The 25,325-nt window shown below is 41.5% G+C and overlaps 1 protein-coding gene across 4 annotated transcripts in view; it reads left to right on the forward strand.

The window, feature by feature from the left end:
• Positions 1–958: 958 nt before the first annotated feature.
• LOC143291782 (ankyrin repeat and SAM domain-containing protein 3-like) overlaps positions 959–25,325 on the forward strand; it is a 49,529-nt gene continuing 25,162 nt past the window's right edge. For all 4 annotated transcript variants that reach the window (XM_076601936.1, XM_076601938.1, XM_076601939.1 and 1 more), the window contains exons 1-9: positions 959–1,279; positions 4,244–4,428; positions 7,732–7,930; positions 10,783–10,904; positions 14,129–14,210; positions 16,511–16,643; positions 19,338–19,424; positions 24,675–24,755; positions 25,220–25,325. The exon at positions 25,220–25,325 is cut by the window's right edge and continues 29 nt beyond it. In XM_076601936.1, the coding sequence (XP_076458051.1) occupies positions 4,250–4,428; positions 7,732–7,930; positions 10,783–10,904; positions 14,129–14,210; positions 16,511–16,643; positions 19,338–19,424; positions 24,675–24,755; positions 25,220–25,325 (989 nt within the window). In that variant the 5' untranslated portion in view covers positions 959–1,279; positions 4,244–4,249. The remainder of the gene's footprint in view (positions 1,280–4,243; positions 4,429–7,731; positions 7,931–10,782; positions 10,905–14,128; positions 14,211–16,510; positions 16,644–19,337; positions 19,425–24,674; positions 24,756–25,219) is intronic.

Here is a 25,325-nt window from a genome sequence, read left to right on the forward strand (position 1 = left end):
GCCAGTGTTATTGCTGCCACTATTACTACTGCTACTCATACTGCTGCCAGTGTTATTGCTGCCACTATTACTACTGCTACTCATACTGCTGCCAGTACAGTGTTATTGCTGCCACTATTACTACTGCTGCATTACTGCTGCCAGTGTTATTGCTGCCACTATTACTACTGCTGCATTACTGCTGCCACTATTACTACTGCTGCATTACTGCTGCCACTGTTATTGCTGCCACTATTACTACTGCTACTCATACTGCTGCCAGTGTTATTGCTGCCACTATTACTACTGCTACTCATACTGCTGCCAGTGTTATTGCTGCCACTATTACTACTGCTACTCATACTGCTGCCAGTGTTATTGCTGCCACTATTACTACTGCTGCATTACTGCTGCCAGTGTTATTGCTGCCACTATTACTACTGCTGCATTACTGCTGCCACTATTATTGCTGCTGCATTACTGCTGCCACTATTATTGCTGCTGCATTACTGCTGCCACTATTACTACTGCTGCATTACTGCTGCCACTATTACTACTGCTGCATTACTGCTGCCAGTGTTATTGCTGCCACTATTACTACTGCTGCATTACTGCTGCCACTGTTATTGCTGCCACTATTACTACTGCTACTCATACTGCTGCCAGTGTTATTGCTGCCACTATTACTACTGCTGCATTACTGCTGCCAGTGTTATTGCTGCCACTATTACTACTGCTGCATTACTGCTGCCAGTGTTGTTCCCACTGGAACTGTCCTTACAGCTACTATCACTACAGCCAATATTACTGCTGTCATTATTACTACTGCCACTATTACTACTGTTACTACTGCTGCTACTGTTACTTCTACTGTTACCACTGCTCTTCCTCCCCACCTCCCACCCCCACCACCCCTACCAGTGGCTGCTAGTCCCAAAGTGTACAATCCTTAAATGGTACTACTCTTGCTGCGGTGAAAATGGCTGTCTGCCGACTGGGACTGCCACCAGTGCAAACAAACGGCACAATAACAAACTGAACATTCAACAGTTAGCAACAGCGCTTGAAACGACCACCCCTTGTTTGTGGGAGCATAACAAGATATGTTGTTCAATCTTCGTTTGCTGTGCGGGCCGAAGCCATTGCCACTCTGTTTTTGATGCCAGTTTCGAGCCCGGGTTGATCGCAGGACAGATCGTTGTCTCAAACTCTGGGGGAACTCACGGTGCCAAACCAACCTGGAAAACTTGAAGACCCTTCTGCTGTCGTCACACTTTCAACTGTTCAGACGTTGTAAACAGTAAGCCAATTCTTCCTTTCTGTTATACCTAAGATAAAATACCACACAGTATGAATTAGACCTACACTGCAGTCATAAGGGTCAACGTCCGTCAAGCTTGGGTAGAGAACTGTTATGATTAACGGGTAATCGGTGTACAGCATCCACTGTCTAGATTTGTTATTAAGAGTCCTAGGGCGTTGTTGATATTAACAGTTAAACGGTGCACATAATATTTTATTGGCTTCCCCTCCACTCCTCAGTGTAACTGGCAGTGTGAACGTCTTCTTCTTCTTCTTCTTCTGTTGTGTAACCACAATCAACTCGTTGATTATTTTGCTACTTTTTGGGGGAGGTTTCCGCAGGCCGGTTGCTTGAAAAAAAAAAAAAAAAAAAAAAAATTACTCCAATCACATTCACACTCTCCCTCCTGCCCACTAACTGGATCAGAGTGGGTGAGAAGTGACAGGCAGGCATCCTATTGATCAATAATTGATGGCCCCTGACAAAACACACACGACAAAGATACTGTATGCACATTGTTGTTTTACACATGCACACACACACAGTATCACATATTTGTCTAAAATGACATGTGTGGATAATAATAATAAATAATGATAATGATTCATAACTTTTCTGTGGCGTGATATCCAGTACTAATGAAGCTCACAGCACCTTACATCATCAAGCTAGATATAAACATAACATAAAAACATTACAACAGCTCAAATCAGTGCGTTTATAGAACAAATCAAAAAGCAAAATCCACCAAAAACAAAAATATCAGGTAAATAATGCTTAGATTGAAATGAAATACATTCCATAAAACACACATTTCATAAACACACACACACACACACGCGTGCACCCACACACACACACACACACACACACACACACACTCACACCCACAGGCACATGCACGCGCACACCCAGACATTAAATAGACTCAAAACAAAAGAACGAACAGTGTCTCACACACAAACATACATGATACACACACACACACACACACACACACACACACACACACTGGTATGCACTTTATAGGGTACTGATTATCTTTCTTGCAAACACATTTGGAATTAACCCTTTTGTTTATAGCAAAACGTATGAGAAATATGTCCATCAGCAGCTTTTAGTTTGATTTGATATGACTGTTCAGATACTGGCAAGCTGCTTAATTCATATTGTGTTATATTGCATTGTATTGTATTACTCTTTTTTTCACAACAGATTTCTCTGTGTGAAATTCACGCTCTTCTCCTCAGGGAGATCTCTTCTCCTCAGGGAGAGCGTGTTGCTACACTGACCGCATCATCCTGTTTTTTGTGTATTTTTCTGCCTGCCATTTTATTTGTTTTCCTATCAAAGTGGATTTTTGATTCACTTGTGTAAACAAAGTGAGTCTATGTTTTAACCCGGTGTTCGGTTGTCTGTGTGTGTGTGTGTGTCCGTGTGTCTGTGTGTCCGTGGTAAACTTTAACATTGACATTTTCTCTGCAAATACTTTGTCAGTTGACACCAAATTTGGCATAAAATTAGGAAAAATTCAGTTCTTTCCAGTCATCTTGTTTAAAACAATATTGCACCTCTGGGATGGGCACAAAAAATAAAAAAAGAAGCCTAATTATATGCAAACTGCATTTACTGTTATATTTATATTTTTTGTATTCTCTAAACTTGGCACTTTGCTCTGATATTCTGACCCAACAACAAGAGCAGTCATTATTATCATTTTTTTCTTCAAACAGGAACTTCTTTTGCTATGCATGGAAGTTTTATTTATTTTGCAAACGTTTTGGTGCAGATAGTAAAAAAGGGAAATTACTCTGTAATTAATGCTAGGGGACTTAATTTGCTTTAAACTGATCTTTCTCATCTTAAACATTACATTTTGAAATTATACTCAATACATAAAAAGCGTGGATTTTTTTTTAAAGTGTATCACAAGTGAGTCTTGAAGGCCTTGTGTCTCTTATTCTACATAATCTTGCCAGGGACAACTGTTTTTTGGTGTCGTGAGTTGTTGAACGTGCGCTTTATGCATGCTGCACACAGGACATCGGTTTATGGTGTCATCCTGAATGACTAAATCCTGTTTTGTATTTCTGCTTTTCTGTAACATAACCATAACCTTTGTGTAACATAACCTTTGTGTAACGTGTCTTGTTACCTGTGGACCTGCAGTTCTGCATTTGATCATTATTTATTTTGGTTATGTCTACCGCTTGTTAGCTCTGAACATTGACTTCATTTTTCATAACCTACCTAGGTAGACCTTTTTTTCAGTCTTTTTTTTCTCTTTTTCTGAAACATTGATTGCATTTTTCATCACATCACCACAGTAACTCTTTCCCAGTGTGTAAATGTTTGAATGGCAATTAGCATTTTTCATGACCATTGACCTTGATAAACCTTTGCCAGTGTATTGGAACATTACATTTTTGTAACCATGATAACCCATTGTCAGTTTATCTGAATATTGACTACATTTTCAACATCAGTGACCTTGGTAAACCCTGATCAGTTTATTGGAATATTGCATTTTGGTAACCTAGGTAACCCATTGCCAGTTTATCTCCCGGTTTGTCCACTCCAGCGCTTCTGTCACTGGTCTTATGAAGTAAAAGGAAACACATCATTAGAAATTATATTACATACAGTATGATACATCAACACTGTACAAAGATCCAGTCATGTGCATGCAACAACACACACACATGTACACACATACACACACACATACATGTGTACACATACCCCTGCCCCCCTGACACCCCCACATACACCTGCCTCCCAATCCCCCCCCCCTCCTGCCTTGCCCCCTCCCACACATCACTGAAGGTGAAAAAGCAAAAAATTGTGCTAAAAAAAAAGAAGAAGAAAAGACATATAATGAATAAGCAAATGAATGCACATATTTATGCACTCTCATTGTGTGCTTGTGTGTGTGTGTGTGTGTGTGTGTGTGTGACACAGGTGACCATGTCAGAACTGTCCTATGAAGCATCAGATGAAGCGTCAGAAAATGAACTGTTGGAGCGAAGTCTGTCGGTGTGGCGGGGCTGGAGCAACATCTGTGAGGACTTCACCCCCATCCCATTGGACATCCACACGGCCTCCAGCATCGGCCAGTACGACTGTGTGCGCGCCCTCATAGCAAAGTACGCCGGTACATGTGCACTTTAACTGGGTGTGCTGTCAGTATAACTGTATATGAGCTCTCATTGCAAGGTACACTACTATTAGTGCAGCAGTAGAGGTACATGTATACTGTTACTGGGTGTGTTATCAGTATAGCTGTGTACATGTCCTCATTGCAAGGTACGCTGGTACCAGTCGAGGAATGTGTACCATCAGTTTAGTTCTTGCTCGTACTGTTCTGTGAGGACTTTACCCCCAACCCCCTGGACCCTCACACAGCTCCTCATTGCAAGGTACATTGCTACTAGTAAAGTAATAGAGGTACATGTGTACTTAAACTGGGTGTGCTGTCAGTATAGCTGTGTTTGCGTCCTGGTTGCAAGGTATGTCGGTACTAGTAGAGGTGTACTGTCAGTGTAGTTGTTGCATGCACTGACCTGTGAGGACTTTACTCCTATTCCCCTGGACATCCACCCTGCTTCCAGTATGACTGTGTATGCACTCTTATTGCAGGGTACACTGCTACCAGTAGATACATGTGCACTGTCAATATGATCGTTTTGTACTGATCTGTGAGACTTGACCCCATTCCCCCAAGCATTGGCCAGAATGACTGTGTGCACACCCTCATTGCAAGGTATGCTGGTACTGGCACAGGGTACAGGTGTACTGTAACTGGGTTTGATATCAGGCCAGCTGTGAACACGGTATGATGGTACAAGCACAGGGTACATGTGTACTATAAGCGGGTGTCATGTCAGTGTAGCTTTGAAGATGCCCCAATTGTAAAGTACACTGTAGTGTAGGTGTAGCTGTTGCTGGTATTGATAATTCATCATGCTTTGTTTTCTTAACTTTAGCTGTAGTTGTGCTTGCCACTGAATGGCCACTTGTTTTAACTGAAACTGTGAGGTATGCTTGTGTCAGGCATGAATGACACATGGCAGAAAGACACATTGCTTCCTTCTTCATTGCTAGTAATGCTTTATTCATCAAACAGCACTGGCTGAGGAAAATATTTCAGTCCACAGGAAACATTTCTTGGTACACAAAGAATCATAATACTACTTGTAGATTTTTTCAGCACAACTAAAAAAGTTGCAAATAATAATTGTATTAATTTACAATATATTTCATAGATTCATTTACACAGAAGTTTACAGATTGTAATTGTTTTATTCTACAGTATACTTCAATGGCCCTTCAGTTTAACTGAAGTTAATAGCTTGTAATTGTTTTATTCTACAGTATAATTCATTAGCCCTTCAGTTAAACTGAAGTTAATAGCTTGTAATTGTTTAATTCTACAGTATAATTCATTGTTGTTCAGTTAATGATGGAGTCTCCCGTCGGTCCGACGGATGAGTAGGCAGGCAGGCTTATCTGTCGGTGTGTGTCCTCATATGGGAGAAGAGGCCGATTCTGGATGTACAGCACTTCCCACAGGTGTTGCAAGGGAAACCATCTCCAGAAGTTGAGCCCTGCTTCCTTTGCTCATGCTTCTCCTCAATGGCCAGCGTTCTCTTGTTTTCAAACGTCTTTATGCCACTAGAGCACAGCATCCTCCAGCGAGAGCGGTCAAGGGCATTAGTTTCCCAGGAAGCGATGTCTATGTCACAGGCTTTGAGGTTTGTCTTCAAGGTGCCCTTGAAGCCAGGGATCGCGCTAGACTTTTTCAAAACGCGTGCAGCTTACGCAAAGTCGGCAAAAAAACGCGTAAGTTAGAGTCAGAATTGCGTCAGACCTATGACACTAAATCAAAGGTTTACTCACCTATTTTCGCCGCTCACGTCGGCGCTGAAATTCACCGCAAGCCCTGACAATCAGTTCGTTGCACTGGCTCAATGCTGGACCTTCCATTGCAATGCGCAACAGCGTGTCCACATGCGCATCTGTCAGTCTTGATCGGTCAGCAGTTTTGATCATATTTTGCCAGCTGAAGCCTCTCTCACAAGGAACAGAGCTGACAGAGACTGTCAATGCAATGTTCGCCAGCACAGCAAAATCAGGATATGTTGCGTCATAATCCATGATGACAACTTTGCAGGCTTTCTCGAAACTGGTCACGCCCTATAATGACACCACTCTGTTCCAAAACTCGTCAGCTAAGCAGTGTTGTGTGCGCGCATACTCTGTTAATTGGCTGTAGCTGTTAAGAGTCACGTAGGCATCTCGCAGTGCTCCGCATGCACATATACTTTGTCTTGTACCGTCTGATTCAGTATCGCAAACCAAGCTGCCAAGTCAGTCCTAAAGTTGCATTGATACGGCTTGGAGTAAAAGTTGTTTTGCGTAAGTGTTACGCGTGAGCGCTGTGAAAATGCGTCAGCGAAAGTCAAAATGCGTCAAATACGTGAAAAACATGCGTTAACGCGATCCCTGCTTGAAGCGCTTGCAGGGTCTTCCAAGTTCACGGTGGCCTTCCTTCAGCTGGCCATACAAAAGGATGGCCTCGGCTGGTGCAGACTGTATTAATGACACATTCTTCCTTCAGTGCAACCTTGTGCTATTTTTATCCAGATTCTGGTCCTGAATCCTTAGAAGTGATGATAATTCTAGATCTGAGTCCTTTCAGGTGACTGTAATTCTAGCCCTGAGTCCTTTCACGTGATGGTGATTCTAGTCCGGAGTCCTTTCAGATAATTGTGATTCTAGTCTGAGTCCTTTTAGGTGACTTTAATTCTAGTCCTAAGTTCTTTCATGTGACTTTAATTCTAGTCCTGAGTCCTTTCACGTGATGGTGATTCTAGTCCTGAGTCCTTTCAGATGATGGTGATTCTAGTCCTGAGTCCTTTCAGATGACTGTAATTCTAGTCCTGAGTCCTTTCAGGTGACTTTAATTTTAGTCCTGAGTCCTTTCAGTCCTTTCAGGTGACTTTAATTCTAGTCCTGAGTCCTTTCAGATGATGGTGATTCTAGTCCTGAGTCCTTTCAGATGACTGTAATTCTAGTCCTGAGTCCTTTCATGTGACTTTAATTCTAGTCCTGAGTCCTTTCAGATGATGGTGATTCAAGTCCTGAGTCCTTTCAGATGATGGTGATTCTAGTCCTGAGTCCTTTCAGATGACTGTAATTCTAGTTCTGAGACCTTTCAGGTGACTGTAATTTTAGTCCTAAGTCCTTTCAGGTGATGTTGATTCTAGTCCTGGGTCCTTTCAGATGACAGTGAACACCTTTATTTCAGGAGAGAGCGAGAGAATGTCTGGAGAGACGTCTGATCCATGCATGTCACATGAACACCTTCATTTCAGGTGAGAGTTAGATATTGATTGTTGCATGAATGCCTATATTTCAGGTGTTTCACTTGAACACGTTTATTTCAGGAGGGAGGTAGAGATTGACCGGAAGAACATCGGAGGCTGGACACCACTGATGTACGCTTGTTACATCGGCCATGACGCCATTGTCAACCTGCTGATCGATGCTGGCTGTAACGTCAACCTGAAGAACCAGAAAGGACAGACGCCGCTCATGCTGTCTGCCAGCTGTGGCAACGAGAGTGTGGGCCGATTTCTGATCAGGGTGAGGGTGAGGGGGATGGAGAGTGTGGGTGAGGGGGTGGAGTGTGGGTGAGGGGGTGGAGAGTGTGGGCCAATTTCTGATCAGAGTGTGGGTGAGGGGGGTGGAGAGTGGGTGAGGGGGTGGAGAGTGGGCCGATTTCTGATCAGGGTGAGGGTGAGGGGGGTGGAGAGTGTGGGTGAGGGGGTGGAGAGTTTGGTGGAGAGTGTGGGTCGATTCCTGATCAGGTTGAGGGAGGTGGAGTGTGTAGGTGAATCAGATGACTGACATGCATTGTGTGTGTGTGTCCAGAAAGGGGCGGAGCTGTGTGACTGACATTCATTGTGTGGGTGTGTCCAGAAAGGGGTGGAGCTGGATGACTTCTTGTCTCGTTCGTCATTTATCAGATGGATTCCCCTGTCTCCTCGACAAAGGCGGCAGTGCGTTGCTGGTCCTCCAGTCCTCTGTAGAGCTTCCGGGCCACTGCGATTGGGTCGGGCCAGGTTTTCTCTCAGAGCGCTTGGTGGAGTGGGCAGGACTGCAGCAGATGTTCTGTTTTCTGGCTGCCTGTTCTGCAGGGGCACTGCTCTGTGTCACCGATATGGTGGAGCTGGATGACTGACATGCATTGTGTGGGTGTGTCCAGAAAGGGGTAGAGCTGGATGACTGACATGCATTATGTGGGTGTGTCCAGAAAGGGATGGAGCTGAATGACTGATATGCATTGTGTGTCCAGAAAGGGGCAGAGGTGGATGACTGACATGCATTATGTGGGTGTGTCCAGAAAAGGGTGGAGCTGAATGACATGCATTATGTGGGTGTGTCCAGAAAGGGGTGGAGCTGGATGACTGACATGCATTGTGTGTCCAGAAAGGGGCAGAGGTGGATGACTGACATGCATTATGTGGGTGTGTCCAGAAAGGGGTGGAGCTGAATGACTGACATGCATTATGTTGGTGTGTCCAGAAAGGGTTGGAGCTAGATGACTGACATGCATTATGTGGGTGTGTCCAGAAAGGGTTGGAGCTAGATGACTGACATGCATATGTGGGTGTGTCCAGAAAGGGGTGGAGCTGAACGACTGACATGCATTGTGTGGGCGTGTCCAGAAAGGGTTGGAGCTAGATTACTGACATGCATTGTGTGGGTGTGTCCAGAAAGGGGTGGAGTTAGATGACTGACATGCATTATGTGGGTGTGTCCAGAAAGGGGTGGAGCTGAATGACTGACATGCATTGTGTGGGTGTGTCCAGAAAGGGGTGGAGCTAGATGACAGTCACGGCTTGTTGATAATTGTTGTGCGTGTTCTGTGCAACTCTGTTCCTTCCCTTCTCCCCCTCTCTCTCCCCCCCCTCTCTCTCCCTTCTTTCCCCTCTCTTTCCATCTCTCTCCTTCACCTCCCTCTCTCCTTTGTGCTTATGCATGTGCATATCTGGGGATATGTGTGTGGCATGTCCCTTCTCTTCAATATTTTTTTTTTAAACTCTGATCGGAGTTCGTAAAAACTTAGGTAGTTTGGGAAAAAAGATTCCCCTGGGCTGTTGATGCCAAGCTTTGAGGAGAGACGTGTCACCGTTCCAGCGTGTGTGCTGTTGGGTGCTGTCAGTGAAGTTGTGGGGCGTTTTCCTTGTCACCCTCTTCGGTTTTGGTCTGTGTGGGTCTGTTGTTTCACCCTGGGCCAGTGGTGTGCCTATTTACCTTGTGACAGGTGAGGGAGTCTGTGTTTGTCTTCGTAATATTAATTTAGTGATGTGACTTGTGACTTTTGTTGATATCAAAGTGAAATGGGTATGGGCGCTTGTAAGGTTGGAGTGATGTTTTTTTTAGTGGAAATCTTTTAAATCCAGTATTATTTTACTTCTAAATATTTGGGTGGAATTAGTAAATTTTTTGTGTTCAGGTGTATCATTTTGCCATATATTCAGCTCGGATTATTGTTTCAAATTTGTTTTCTTTATAATGGAAATTGTCTAATTTCAGTCAGTACATTTTCCGAAACATTTTGTGTATGGAAAAGTGGTATGGTTGTGACAACACTGGTGCTGTTTCTGTTATTCAGAACTAGCATGGTGGATACTGAAATATTATTGCCATTTGTGGTTAGTCATAATGGATGCTTTGGGTTGTGTGTTGGTTTAACCCTTTTATTATTTGGGAAAGTGAAAACACACAGTTCAAATACTTTTCATGGCGATAGTTTTTATACACCGATAGCTTATTAAAAGGTTATCCATGTACTTTGTTTAGTGTACTGTATATTGCTTAAGGAGGGACAGGGGGAGGGGGGGGTGTACTCTTCTGTAACCTGTAAAAGAGGCATAGTCTTCAGAGATGTGGGAGTGGGTTGTTACAGATTTTCCAGTTTCCCCCCCTCCTGTGCCACTGCCTTCGACGAGTCTCCAGGACAACTCTGGGATGGTCCTCGTCCCCTCTCTACCGTGTCCTTTCGAAAACTTCCTCACCCCCACTCCCACTCCTCACTTCCAACGTACCCTTTCCCACTTTCCCATCGTCCCTCTTGCCCTGACCAGCTTCAGCCATTGAATCTGCAGGAGCCATCAGTCTTCAGCTGTCGGGAGGAGTTCTAGACCTGAACTCTGGCAGCATCGTTGAACTGAACTGGTGCTGCTGTTGTCTGCGACTGTAGTACAGTTGTACTGTGGTTGGAAGGGGGTGTGGGGGGGTATTTATTTGATTGCCTGTGCTTTGATTTGTCACGAATACATATTTTACATGACCACAGTAAAACAACGAGCTGAACTCTCCTGTGTCCCTGTGTTGTCAGGACGTTAGCTAGTTTGGGAAAGGGTGGGGTTACATGGGCAACCCTTATGGGTTGTGACAATGACTGACATGCATTGTGTGGGTGTGTCCAGAAAGGGGCGGAGCTAGAGGCAGCAGACCGGGATGGGTGGACGGCGTTGTTCCACGCCACATACTCCGGTCACCAGAACTTCGTCAGCTTTCTGCTGGACCAGAGAGCCAACATGGACGCCGTGTCAGTGATCAGTGGATTTATCCCCCTTGTCCTTACTCTTGATGTGTGTACACTGTGTCAGTGATGACACTTCAATCAGTGGATTTATCCCCCTTGTCCTTACTGTTGATGTGTGTACACTGTGTCAGTGATGACACTTCAATCAGTGGATTTATCCCCCTTGTCCTTACTCTTGATGTGTGTACACTGTGTCAGTGATGACACTTCAATCAGTGGATTTATCCCCCTTGTCCTTACTGTTGATGTGTGTACACTGTGTCAGTGATGACACTTCAATCAGTGGATTTATCCCCCTTGTCCTAACTGTTGATGTGTGTACACGCTGTCAGTGATGACACTTCAGTCAGTGGATTTATCCCCCTTGTCCTTACTGTTGATGTGTGTACACTGTGTCAGTGATGACACTTCAATCAGTGGATTTATCCCCCTTGTCCTAACTGTTGATGTGTGTACACGCTGTCAGTGATGACACTTCAGTCAGTGGATTTATCCCCCTTGTCCTTACTGTTGATGTGTGTACACTGTGTCAGTGATGACACTTCAATCAGTGGATTTATCCCCCTTGTCCTTACTGTTGATGTGTGTACACTCTGTTGGTGATAGCATGTCATTCAGAATGTTCCCTAGTGCTATGATGACAGTGATGGTGACAACCATTATGATGATGATGGTGATGATGATAATGATGACGATGATCAGTGGTTGCTGTGTTCCATCATCTCAGAATATACCATAGTACTAAGATAATGATTACAATGATGATGATGATGATGACTATGATGATGATGATGACAGTTATGATTACTTTGATGATGATGATCATGATAAGTGGTTGCAATTTTCCACCATTACAGAATGTACCATAGTACTATGATGATGGAGATGATGATGATGACAGTGATGTTGCTAAGATGATGATGATGATGATATTGCTCTAATGATGACAACTATGATGATGATGATGACAGTCGCGACAATGATGATGATGATGATGATGATAGAATGAAGGCTTAAAATGCAGTGCTCCCATCTGAGATGGGGCTCACTGGTTTTACAATGAAATATGCAAATTTAAGAATAAGTGACATAAAACATGTACAACAAGAGAGGCAAGGCCTTCAAGACTCACTTGTGATACACTTAAAAAAAAAAAAATCTAATCGTTAAAATGTGTTCTGTATTTGTTATTATAAAGCTTTGCGTTTAAAAAAAAAAAAAGTCCTAACCAGATTCGAACCCCGCGTGTTCGGGTGAGAAGAAACTGCCTTATCCATTACACTATCGTGGCTCCTTAACTGACGTTCTAAAATTTAATATTTGAACATACTTTTTTAAAGGGCGATAAATCAATTGCGGTCTTCGCAGTGAGAACGCTGTTTAAATCATAGCATTCTGGTGTATCTTGGGCATTCAAAAAATCTTTAAGGGCAATAAAAAAAATTCTTTTTAATGGCTATCCCCGCAATCACACTGCAACATTTAGCCGTTTTCACTAGATCTAGATACACCTGCCGGGAATGTAGTACGACACGGTTGATTCAGTTTCTCTTTTATGTTCATTCTAGTTTTATAGTTTTAAAGTTGATATGAAAATTTAGTATTTTGTTAAACTAATAACATGTAGAGCCAAGTACAAGTACTTCTAAACGTCGTAAGAAGTGAAAAGGACTTCATTTTGAGAAAAGTCAAGACTGGAAATTTTTTCGTTTCATTGTGATCAGTTCAAGGGTATTAACTCGCATGGTTTATAATTTTTAACTGTGAATTCCGACTGATTCTGTGGATATTTTTATGGCAGTTTGGGGCATAATCCAGTAAGTGATGAGGCGTTCACAAATCTTTCTCTGAATAAATATTTAATGGTCTCCTTCTCCAACTTTCCATCACATGTTATTGTGTATTGTCCATTGATTATAGGATTGAACGGGCAGGTCAACAACTTGAAACAAAATGGCGTAGTTCGCGTTCGCGAAGAATATGAGCAAGCGCTTTGAATGTGTATAAATATGTGTACCCAATTGATTTTTGCCCATGACCTTCAGGGCTCAGCCAACAGATCTGTAAAGTCCACTCGTCGTATTGATATTAGTATTTTCCGAAAAAGACCACTTGGGCGAATGAACATAGTGAAAGCCCTGTACACTGAGAATAAAACACACAAGCTTTGTATGTATTGAGTATAATTTCAAAATGTAATGTTTAAGATGAGAAAGATCAGTTTAAAGCAAATTAAGTCCCCTAGCATTAATTACAGAGTAATTTCCCTTTTTTTTTATACCTGCACCAAAATGTTTGCAAAATAAATAAAACTTCCATGCTAATCAAAAGAAGTTCCTGTTTGAACAAAAAATGATAATAATGACTGCTTTTGTTGTTGTGTCAGAATATCAGATCAAAGTGCCAAGTTTAGAGAATACAAAAAATATAAATATAACAGTAAATGCAGTTTGCATATAATTTGGCTTCATTTTTGACTCACTTGTGTAAACAAAGTGAGTCTATGTTTTAACCCGGTGTTCGGTTGTCTGTGTGTGTGTGTGTGTGTCCGTGGTAAACTTTATCATTGACATTTTCTCTGCAAATACTTTGTCAGTTGACACCAAATTAGGCATGAAAATAGGAAAAATTCAGTTCTTTCCAGTCATCTTGTTTAAAACAATATTGCACCTCTGGGATGGGCACAAAAAAATAAAAAATGTTGAGTGAGAGAGGAGAGGAGCCAGGCAAAGACTGTGGCCAGTAACCCAGCCAAAATGTTCAAATAAAGGACTGCCTTATGACGCAGATGGTGTTTCTAGCTATGAATAGAATCCAGAAAGATTCCTCAAGCGAAAGCTACCAGCATTATTGTCAACAAACTGAATGCAAAGCAGGGAAAAGTCAGAATATTTCGATGACGAGTTATCTCGTCATTGTGGCAGCGAAGAGGATTGAAGCCTTCACCTGTCCTGGTAGGAACCTAAGACATACCTTTTCAGCATGAAGATGATGATGACAATGATGACAACGGCGATGCTGCTGCTGATGAAAATGATGATGATGATGGCGATGATGATGATGACAATCAGGGTGTTGATGATGCTGTTGACTATGGTGATGATGATTAAGGTGATAATGATCATGAGATAATGCTGATGACGATGATGATGATGATGAAGGTGATGATGGTAATGAGATAACGATGATGCTGTTGACGATGATGATGATGATGATGATGGTGACAGGGAGCCCAGTACTGGCCTGACACCCTTCATGGAAGCAGCCATTGAGGGTCATGAGATCATCGTGCAGCTCTTCCTGCAACATGTGAGTTTGTGTGAATGTGTCCCCCTCTGTCTGTGTGAGTTTGTGGCAATGTGTGAGTGTGTGGCAGTGTCTGGTTTTTAGTCACCCTCTGCGTGAATGTGTGGCAGTGTCTGGTTTTTAGTCACCATCTGTGTGAGTGTGTAGCAGTGTCTGGTTTTTAGTCACCCTCTGTGTGAGTGTGTAGCAGTGTCTGGTTTTTAGTCACCCTCTGTGTGAGTGTGTGGCGGTGTCTGGTTTTTAGTCACCCTCTGTGTGAATGTGTGGCAGTGGCTGGTTTTTAGTCACCCTCTGTGTGACTGTGTGGCAGTGTCTGGTTTTTAGTCACCCTCTGTGTGAGTGTGGCAGTGTCTGGTTTTTAGTCACCCTCTGTGTGAGTGTGACAGTGTGTGGTTTTTAGTCACACCTCTGTGTGAGTATGGCAGTGTCTGGTTTTTAGTCACCCTCTGTGTGAGTGTGTGGCAGTGTCTGGTTTTTAGTCACCCTCTGTGTGAATGTGTGGCAGTGTCTGGTTTTTAGTCACCCTCTGTGTGAGTGTGGCAGTGTCTGGTTTTTAGTCACCCTCTGTGTGAGTGTGGCAGTATCTGGTTTTTAGTCACCCTCTGTGTGAGTGTGACAGTGTGTGGTTTTTAGTCACACCTCTGTGTGAGTGTGGCAGTGTCTGGTTTTTAGTCACCCTCTGTGTGAGTGTGGCAGTGTCTGGGAGTGAATAACGTGACTGTTTCAGGGAGTGAATAACGTGACTGTTTCAGGGAGTGAATAACATGACTGACTGTTTCAGAGAGTGAATGACGTGAATGTTTCAGGGAGTGAATAACATGACTGTTTCAGAGAGTGAATAACATGACTGACTGTTTCAGAGAGTGAATGACGTGAATGTTTCAGGGAGTGAATAACATGACTGTTTCAGAGAGTGAATAACATGACTGACTGTTTCAGAGAGTGAATGACGTGAATGTTTCAGGGAGTGAATAACAACTGTTTCAGGGAGTGAATAATGTGACTGTTTCAGGGAATGAATAACATAACTGTTTCTTGGAGTGAATAATGTGACTGACTGTTTCAGAGAGTTAATGATGTGAATGTTTCAGAGTGAATAACGTGAATGTTTCAGGGAGTGAATATTGTAACTGTTTCATGGAGTACATAATGTGACTGACTGTTTCATGGAGTGAAAAACGTGAATGTTTCAGGGAGTGAATAACGTAAATGTTTCAGGGAGTACATAATGTGACTGACTGTTTCATGGAGTGAGTGAACGTGGTTGACTGTTTCATGGAGTGAATAACGTGAATGTTTCAGGGAGTGAATAATGTGTGTTTCATGGAGTGAATAATGTGAATGTTTCATGGAGTGAATAATGTGTGTTTCATGGAGTGAATAACGTGAATGTTTCAGGGAGTGAATAATGTGAGTGTTTCATGGAGTGAATAATGTGAATGTTTCAGGGAGTGAATAATGTGTGTTTCATGGAGTGAATAACGTGAATGTTTCAGGGAGTGAATAATGTGAGTGTTTCATGGAGTGAATAATGTGAATGTTTCAGGGAGTGAACATGGTTGACTGTTTCATGGAGTGAATAATGTAAATGTTTCAGGGAGTGAATAATGTGAATGTTTCATGGAGTGAATAATGTAAATGTTTCAGGGAGTGAATAATGTGAATGTTTCATGGAGTGAATAATGTGAATGTTTCAGGGAGTGAATAATGTGAATGTTTCATGGAGTGAATAATGTGAATGTTTCAGGGAGTGAATAATGTGAATGTTTCAGGGAGTGAATAATGGGATTGTTTCAGGGAGTGAACGTGGTTGACTGTTTCATGGAGTGAATAATGTGACTGTTTCATGGAGTGAATAATGTGAATGTTTCATGGAGTGAATAATGGGATTGTTTCAGGGAGTGAACATGGTTGACTGTTTCATGGAGTCAATAACATGAATGTTTCAGGGAGTGAATAATGTGACTGTTTCAGGGAGTGAACGTGATTGACTGTTTCATGGAGTGAATAACGTGAATGTTTCATGGAGTGAATAACATGAATGTTTCAGGGAGTGAATAATGTGAATGTTTCAGGGAGTGAATAACGTGAATGTTTCAGGGAATGAACGTGGTTGACTGTTGCAGGGAGTGAATAATGTGAATGTTTCATGGAGTGAATAATGTGAATGTTTCAGGGAATGAACGTGGTTGACTGTTGCAGGGAGTGAATAATGTGACTGTTTCATGGAGTGAATAATGTAAATGTTTCATGGAGTGAATAGTGTGAATGTTTCAGGGAGTGAACGTGGTTGGCTGTTGCAGGGAGTGAACGTGAACGCCAAGGCGTACAGTGGGGACACTGCACGCACTCTGGCCTTGATGTACAGTTACATGAAGATTGTCAGTCTGATCGACAACCACAGCATGCCACACAGCTCTCTGCGCTCTGAACCAGGTCACTGCCTTCACTGATTTCTGTCTGTTTATACACAGACCTCAACCAGTGTCTTATGACTGATGTAGATAGATAGACCTCAACCACTGCCTTCACAGATACATATAGACCTCAGCCACTGCCTTCACTGACATAGATAGACCTCAACCACTGCCTTCACTGACATAGATAGACCTCAGCCACTGCCTCACTGATACATATAGACCTCAACCACTGCCTTCACTGACATAGATAGACCTCAACCACTGCCTTCACTGACAGATAGATAGACCTCAACCACTGCCTTCACTGATATATATAAACCTCAACTACTGCCTTCACTGACATAGATAGATAGGCCTCAACCACTGCCTTCACTGACATAGATAGACCTCAGCCACTGCCTTCACTGACATAGATAGACCTCAACCACTGCCTTCACTGATATATATAGACTTCAACCACTGCCTTCACTGACATAGATAGACCTCAACCACTGCCTTCACTGACATAGATAGACCTCAGCCACTGCCTTCACAGATACATATAGACCTCAGCCACTGCCTTCACTGACATAGATAGACCTCAACCACTGCCTTCACTGACATAGATAGACCTCAGCCACTGCCTCACTGATACATATAGACCTCAACCACTGCCTTCACTGACATAGATAGACCTCAACCACTGCCTTCACTGACAGATAGATAGACCTCAACCACTGCCTTCACTGATATATATAAACCTCAACTACTGCCTTCACTGACATAGATAGATAGGCCTCAACCACTGCCTTCACTGACATAGATAGACCTCAACCACTGCCTTCACTGACATAGATAGACCTCAACCACTGCCTTCACTGATATATATAGACTTCAACCACTGCCTTCACTGACATAGATAGATAGACCTCAACCACTGCCTTCACTGACATAGATAGACCTCAACCACTGCCTTCACTGACATAGATAGACCTCAACCACTGCCTTCACTGATATATATAGACTTCAACCACTGCCTTCACTGACATAGATAGATAGACCTCAGCCATTGCCTTCACTGATATAGATAGATAGATCTCAACCACTACCTTCACTGACATAGATAGATAGACCTCAACCACTGCCTTCACTGACATAGATAGATAGACCTCAACCACTGCCTTCATTGATATAGATGGACCTCAACCACTGCCTTCACTGATATAGATAGACCTCAACCACTGCCTTCACTGACATAGATAGATAGACCTCAACCACTGCCTTCACTGATATAGATGGACCTCAACCACTGCCTTCACTGACATAGATAGACCTCAACCACTGCCTTCACTGACATAGATAGATAGACCTCAACCACTGCCTTCACTGATATAGATGGACCTCAACCACTGCCTTCACTGATATAGACAGACCTCAACCACTGCCTTCACTGATATAAATAAACCTCAACCACTGCCTTCACTGATATAGATAGACCTCAACCACTGCCTTCACTGAAATAGACAGACCTCAACCACTGCCTTCACTGATATAGATAGACTTCAACCACTGCCTTCACTGACATAGATAGACCTCAACCACTGCCTACACTGATATAGATAGACCTCAACCACTGCCTTCACTGATATAGATAGACCTCAACCACTGCCTACACTGATATAGACAAACCTCAACCACTGCTTTCACTGATATAGATAGACCTCAACCACTGCCTTCACTGATATAGATAGACCTCAGCCACTGCCTTCACTGATATAGATAGATAGACCTCAACCACTGCCTTCACTGATATAGATAGACCTCAACCACTGCCTTCACTGATATAGACAGACCTCAGCCACTGCCTTCACTGATACAGACAAACCTGAACCGCTGCCTTCACTGACATAGATAGGTAGACCTCAACCACTGCCTTCACTGATATAGATAGACCTCAACCACTGCCTTCACTGATATATATATAGACCTCAACCACTGCCTTCACTGATATAGATAGACCTCAACCACTGCCATCGCTGATATAGACAGACCTCAACCACTGCCTTCACTGACATAGATAGATAGACCTCAACCACTGCCTTCACTCATATAGATAGACCACTGTATTGTAATGTATTGTACTGTATTGTATTGTACAACATATTTGTCTACACTGAGAGCACCACCCATTATATATATATATATATATATATATATATATATATTTTTTTTTTTTTTTTTGTTGCCTTCAGGGTTTTTTTAATTTTGTTTTCCTATCGAAGTGGATTTTTCTACAGAATTTTGACAGGGAAAACCCTTTTGTTGCCTGTATATTTCTCTCTATATAGATAAACCACAACCAGTGTCTTCACTGATATATATCTGTAAATAGATAGACTTCAACCAGTATATATATCAGTATATCATACCTCTATCCAAGATGATGACTTAAACTAGGTGTCAGTGAATTCTTTTTATTTGTTGTTCCTTCAGCTCAGGTGTTTATGAGATGAAAACAACAGAAAAGCCGGAACAATCAAACAACAAAAATCACCATTCTTATTTTGGTATTTGGCTATTGTATCAAAGTTTTCATTTGTTTGGGAGTTATACCAGTCACTTTGTGGACCCCCCTCCCCTAACCCCCTCCCACCCACACCCCCCACACCTCAGCCCCACAAGAAAAGAAAAGAAAGGAAAGTCATGCTGACAGTGTGCCTTGCACCAGCAGGTCTGGGGGATTACCTGAGCTCCTCTGATGAGGTGGACAAGAGACAGCGACCACAGCACCAGAGAGGGTCCAGAGCCAAGTCCAAAGGTAAACCCTCCTTTGACGTATCCCTTTCTGAAGGTAAACCCTCCTTTGACGTATCACTTTCTGAAGGTAAACCCTCCTTTGACGTATCACTTTCTGAAGGTAAATCACTTTCTGAAGGTAAACCCTCCTTTGTGGTATCACTTTCTGAAGGTAAAACCTCCTTTGACTTATCACTTTATCACTTTCTGAAGGTAAATCACTTTCTGGAGGTAAACCCTCCTTTGAGGTATCACTTTCCGAAGGTAAACCCTCCTTTGACATATCACTTTATCACTTTCTGAAGGTAAACCCTCCTTTGACGTATCACTTTCTGAATGTAAACCCTCCTTTGAGGTATCACTTTCTGAAGGTAAACCCTCCTTTGACTTATCACTTGATCACTTTCTGAAGGTAAATCACTTTCTGAAGGTAAACCCTCCTTTGATGTATCACTTTCTGAAGGTAAACCCTCCTTTGATGTATCACTTTCTGAAGGTAAACCCTCCTTTGACGTATCACTTTCTGAAGGTAAACCCTCCTTTGACGTATCACTTTCTGAAGATAAGCCATCCCTTAATGTATTGCTTTCTGAAGGTAAACCCTCCTTTGATGTATCGCTTTCTAAATGTAAACCCCTCCTTTGACATGTCACTTTGTAAAGGTAAACCCTCCTTTGATGTATCGCTTTCTAAAGGTAAACCCTCCTGTGCCATATCGCTTGCTTTATAAAGGTAAACCCACCTTTGAGATTGACATATCACTTTCTAAAGGTAAACCTTCCTTTGACATATCACTTTCTAAAGGTTAACCCTTCTTTGAGTTTGATGTATCACTTTCTGTAGGTAAACCCTCCTTTGACATATCACTTTCCAAAGGTAAACCCTCTTCTGACATATCACTTTCTAAAGGTAAACCCTCCTTTGAATTTGACATATCACTTTCCAAAGGTAAACCCTCCTTTGACATATCACTTTCTAAAGGTAAACCCTCCTTTGATGTATCACTTTCTAAAGGTAAACCCTCCTTTGATGTATCGCTTTCTAAAGGTAAACCCTCCTTTGATGTATCGCTTTCTAAAGGTAAACCCTCCTCTGAGGTATCACTTTCTAAAGTAAACCGGTAAACCGTTCTTGACTTATCACTGTCTAAAAGTAAACCCTCCTTTGATGTATCACTTTTTAAGGTAAACTGTTCTTAATTTCTCCTAAAGGTAAACTGTCCTTTGATGGATTGATTTATCATTGTCTAAAGGTAAACTATCCTTTGGTGTATTGATGTATCATTGTCTAAAGGTAAACTGTCCTGTGATATATTGATGTATCACTGTTTACAGCACTTTAAACTGTCCTTTGGTTTATTGATGTATCACTGTCTAAAGGTAAACTGTCCTATGATGTATTGATGTATCATTGTCTAAAGGTAAACTGTCCTGTGATGTATTGATGTATCTGGTGATGTATTGATGTATCACTATCTGAAGGTAGACTGTCCTGTGATATATTGATGTATCACTGTCTAAAGGTAAACTGTCCTGTGATGTATTGATGTATCTGGTGATGTATTGATGTATCACTATCTGAAGGTAGACTGTCCTGTGATGTATTGATGCATCCTGTGTTGTATCAATATATCACTGTCTTAAGGTAAACTGTCCTGTGATGTATTGATGTATCACTGCCTAAAGGTAAACTGTTTTTCGTTTTTTTTTATGTATCACTGTCTAAAGGCATATTGATGTATCATTGTCTAAAGGTAAACTGTCCTATGATGTATTGATGTATCATTGTCTAAAGGTAAACTGTCCTGTGATGTATTGATGTATCTGGTGATGTATTGATGTATCACTGTCTAAAGGTAAACTGTCCTGTGATATATTGATGTATCACTGTCTAAAGGTAAACTGTCCTGTGATATATTGATGTATCACTGTCTGAAGGAAAACTGTCCTGTGATGTATTGATGTATCACTGTCTACAGGTAAACTGTCCTGTGATATATTGATGTATCACTGTCTAAAGGTAAACTGTCCTGTGATATATTGATGTATCACTGTCTAAAGGAAAACTGTCCTGTGATGTATTGATGTATCACTGTCTAAAGATAAACTGTCATGTGATGTATTGATGTATCACTGTCTGAGGGAAAACTGTCCTATGATGTATTGATGTATCACTGTGTAAAGGTAAACTGTCCTGTGATATATTGATGTATCACTGTCTGAAGGAAAACTGTCCTGTGATGTATTGATGTATCACTGTCTACAGGTAAACTGTCCTTTGGTTTATTGATATATAACTGTCTCGAGATAAACTATCATGTGATGTATCCTGTGATGTATTGATGTACCACTGTCTGAAGGTAAACTGCCCTGTGATATATTGCTGTATCACTGTCTGAAGGTAAACTGTCCTGTGATGTATTGATGTATCACTGTCTACAGATAAACTGTCCTGTGATGTATCAAGTAATGCATTGATGTATTACTGTCTGAGGATAAACTGTCCTGTGATGTATTGATGTATCACTGTCTACAGATAAACTGTCCTGTGATGTATCAAGTAATGCATTGATGTATTACTGTCTGAGGATAAACTGTCCTGTGATGTATTAATGTATCCGGTGATGTATTGATGTATCACTGTCTGAAGGTAAACTGCCCTGTGATGTATTGATGTATCCGGTGATGTATTGATGTATCACTGTCTGAAGGTAAACCTCCTGTGATGTATTGATGTATCCTGTGATGTATTGATGTATCACTGTCTAAAGGTAAACTGTCCTGTGATGTATTGATGTATCACTGTCTAAAGGTAAACTGTCCTCTGATGTATTGATGTATCCTGTGATGTATTAATGTATCACTCTCTTAAGGTAAACTGTCCTGTGATATATTGATGTATCACTGTCTAAAGGTAAACTGTCCTGTGATATATTGATGTATCACTGTCTAAAGGTAAACTGTCCTGTGATACGAGCGTATATTGATGTATCACTTCCTAAAGGTAAACTGTCCTTTGATGTATTGATGTATCACTGCCTAAAGGTAAACTGTCCTGTGATGTATTGATGTATCACTGTCTAAAGATAAACTGTTTTTCGGTTTATTGATGTATCACTACCTAAAGGTAAATTGTCCTTTGATGTATCACTGTCTAAAGGTAAACTATCCTGTGGTTTATTGATGTATCACTGTCTAAAAAATAAACTGTCATGTGATGTATTGATGTATCACTGTCTGAAGGAAAACTGTCCTGTGATGTATTGATGTATCACTGTCTGAAGGAAAACTGTCCTATGATGTATTGATGTATCACTGTCTAAAGGAAAACTGTCCTGTGATATATTGATGTATCACTGTCTAAAGGTAAACTGTCCTGTGATATATTGATGTATCACTGTCTAAAGGTAAACTGTCCTGTGATATATTGATGTATCACTGTCTGAAGGAAAACTGTCCTGTGATGTATTGATGTATCACTGTCTACAGGTAAACTGTCCTGTGATATATTGATGTATCACTGTCTAAAGGTAAACTGTCCTGTGATATATTGATGTATCACTGTCTAAAGGAAAACTGTCCTGTGATGTATTGATGTATCACTGTCTAAAGATAAACTGTCATGTGATGTATTGATGTATCACTGTCTGAGGGAAAACTGTCCTATGATGTATTGATGTATCACTGTCTAAAGGTAAACTGTCCTGTGATATATTGATGTATCACTGTCTGAAGGAAAACTGTCCTGTGATATATTGATGTATCACTGTCTACAGGTAAACTGTCCTTTGGTTTATTGATATATAACTGTCTCGAGGTAAACTATCATGTGATGTATCCTGTGATGTATTGATGTACCACTGTCTGAAGGTAAACTGCCCTGTGATATATTGATGTATCACTGTCTGAAGGTAAACTGTCCTGTGATGTATTGATGTATCACTGTCTACAGATAAACTGTCCTGTGATGTATCAAGTAATGCATTGATGTATTACTGAGGATAAACTGTCCTGTGATGTATTAATGTATCCGGTGATGTATTGATGTATCACTGTCTGAAGGTAAACTGCCCTGTGATGTATTGATGTATCCGGTGATGTATTGATGTATCACTGTCTGAAGGTAAACCTCCTGTGATGTATTGATGTATCCTGTGATGTATTGATGTATCACTGTCTAAAGGTAAACTGTCCTGTGATGTATTGATGTATCACTGTCTAAAGGTAAACTGTCCTGTGATGTATTGATGTATCACTGTCTAAAGGTAAACTGTCCTGTGATGTATTGATATATCACTGTCTAAAGGTAAACTGTCCTGTGATATATTGATATATCACTGTCTAAAGGTAAACTGTCCTGTGATATATTGATATATCACTGTCTAAAGGTTAAATTAAAATTAAAAATATTGCTTAGAGCCCAGCCGACCATGAAGGCCATATCAGGGCTATGTCTAAAGGTAATCTGTCCTGTGATGTATTGATGTATCCTGTGATGTATTGATGTATCACTGTCTAAAGGTAAACTGTCCTCAGGACATGGTAGGTATGTTCTCGTTTCCATAACCACCAAATGCTGACATGGGTTGAAGTATTTCTAAAATGCGTATTTGATCTGCTGCTTCTGTATACACATGAAGGGGGTTCAGGCACTAGCAAGTCTGCACATATGTTGACCTGGGAGAATGGACAAATCTCCACCCTTAACCCACTGAGTGCAACATGCATCAAACTCAGGAAACTCAGTTGATGTGTAGTGATGTATCACTATGTAAGGGTAAACCATCCTTTGATGTATCACTGCCTAAAGGTAAACCATCCTTTGATGTATCACTGTCTAAAGGTAAACCATCCTTTGATGTATCACTGTCTAAAGGTAAACATTCCTTTGATAACTGTCTAAAGGAAAACCATCCTTTGATATATCACTGCTTAAGGTAAACCATCCTTTGATTGATAGATCACTGTCTAAAGGAATACCATCCTTTGATATATCGCTGTCAGAGGTAGACTGTCATTTGATATAGTACTGTATAAATATAGTTTGTGTTTTTATTTCGTTGCTTTCCTGCACTAATCACAGTCTACAGGAAAACTGACCTGGTGTATCACTGTCAAAAGGTATATCATCTGTTAGTAAATTGATGTATTGCTGTCTAAAGGTTAACTGATCTTTGTTGAATTGATGTGTCATTGTCTAAAGGTCTGATGGTTGTATTATATATTTATTGATGTATTTCCTTCATAATTGATTTATTTCTGTCTGCTTCCAGGTCCCAGTATACGTGACGGTCCGGAGGCCATTGCTCGCATGATTGATCGGACCCGCACTGGTGACCCTGTGCGATATCCACGTAAGTCTTCAGTCTTCCTCTCTGTGTGTGTGTGTGTGTGTGTGTGCGTGCGTGTGTCCAGGGTCAACTTAAATTCAGTGTAGAAGACTTGTTCCTATCACTTGTCTGGTTGTTATACAGGGTGAAATTTTTGTTCGTCATGGATGTGATATGAAAGAAATATTAACAGACGTGCACGCTGAATGTAACACATTCACCCACATTCACAAGTACACACACACACACACACACACACACACACACACACACACATTATGCATGTGTAATAAGAGAGAAGGAGCTTGTGTGATTGCGGTGATAGCAGAGTTTAAAAAGAAGGAAAATAAGAAAAGCAAGAGGAGAAAATGGTGTGTGTGTTTGTGTGTGTCTGTGTCTGTGTCTGTGTGTGTGTGTGTGTTTGCATGTGGTGTGTGTGTGTTATGTGTGTGTGTGTTATGTGTGTGTATGTATGTGTGTGTGTGCAGACCTGATGGTGCCGCGTGGCTACATGACCTTTCCCCATGGGGAGGGGGAGCATGCAGACACACTGCTGTCGTACAGAGACGTCACCTCCCCCATCAACCAAGAGGA

The sequence above is a fragment of the Babylonia areolata genome, chromosome 17, assembly GCF_041734735.1.
Source record: "Babylonia areolata isolate BAREFJ2019XMU chromosome 17, ASM4173473v1, whole genome shotgun sequence".
Taxonomy (NCBI): Eukaryota; Metazoa; Mollusca; class Gastropoda; order Neogastropoda; family Buccinidae; genus Babylonia; species Babylonia areolata.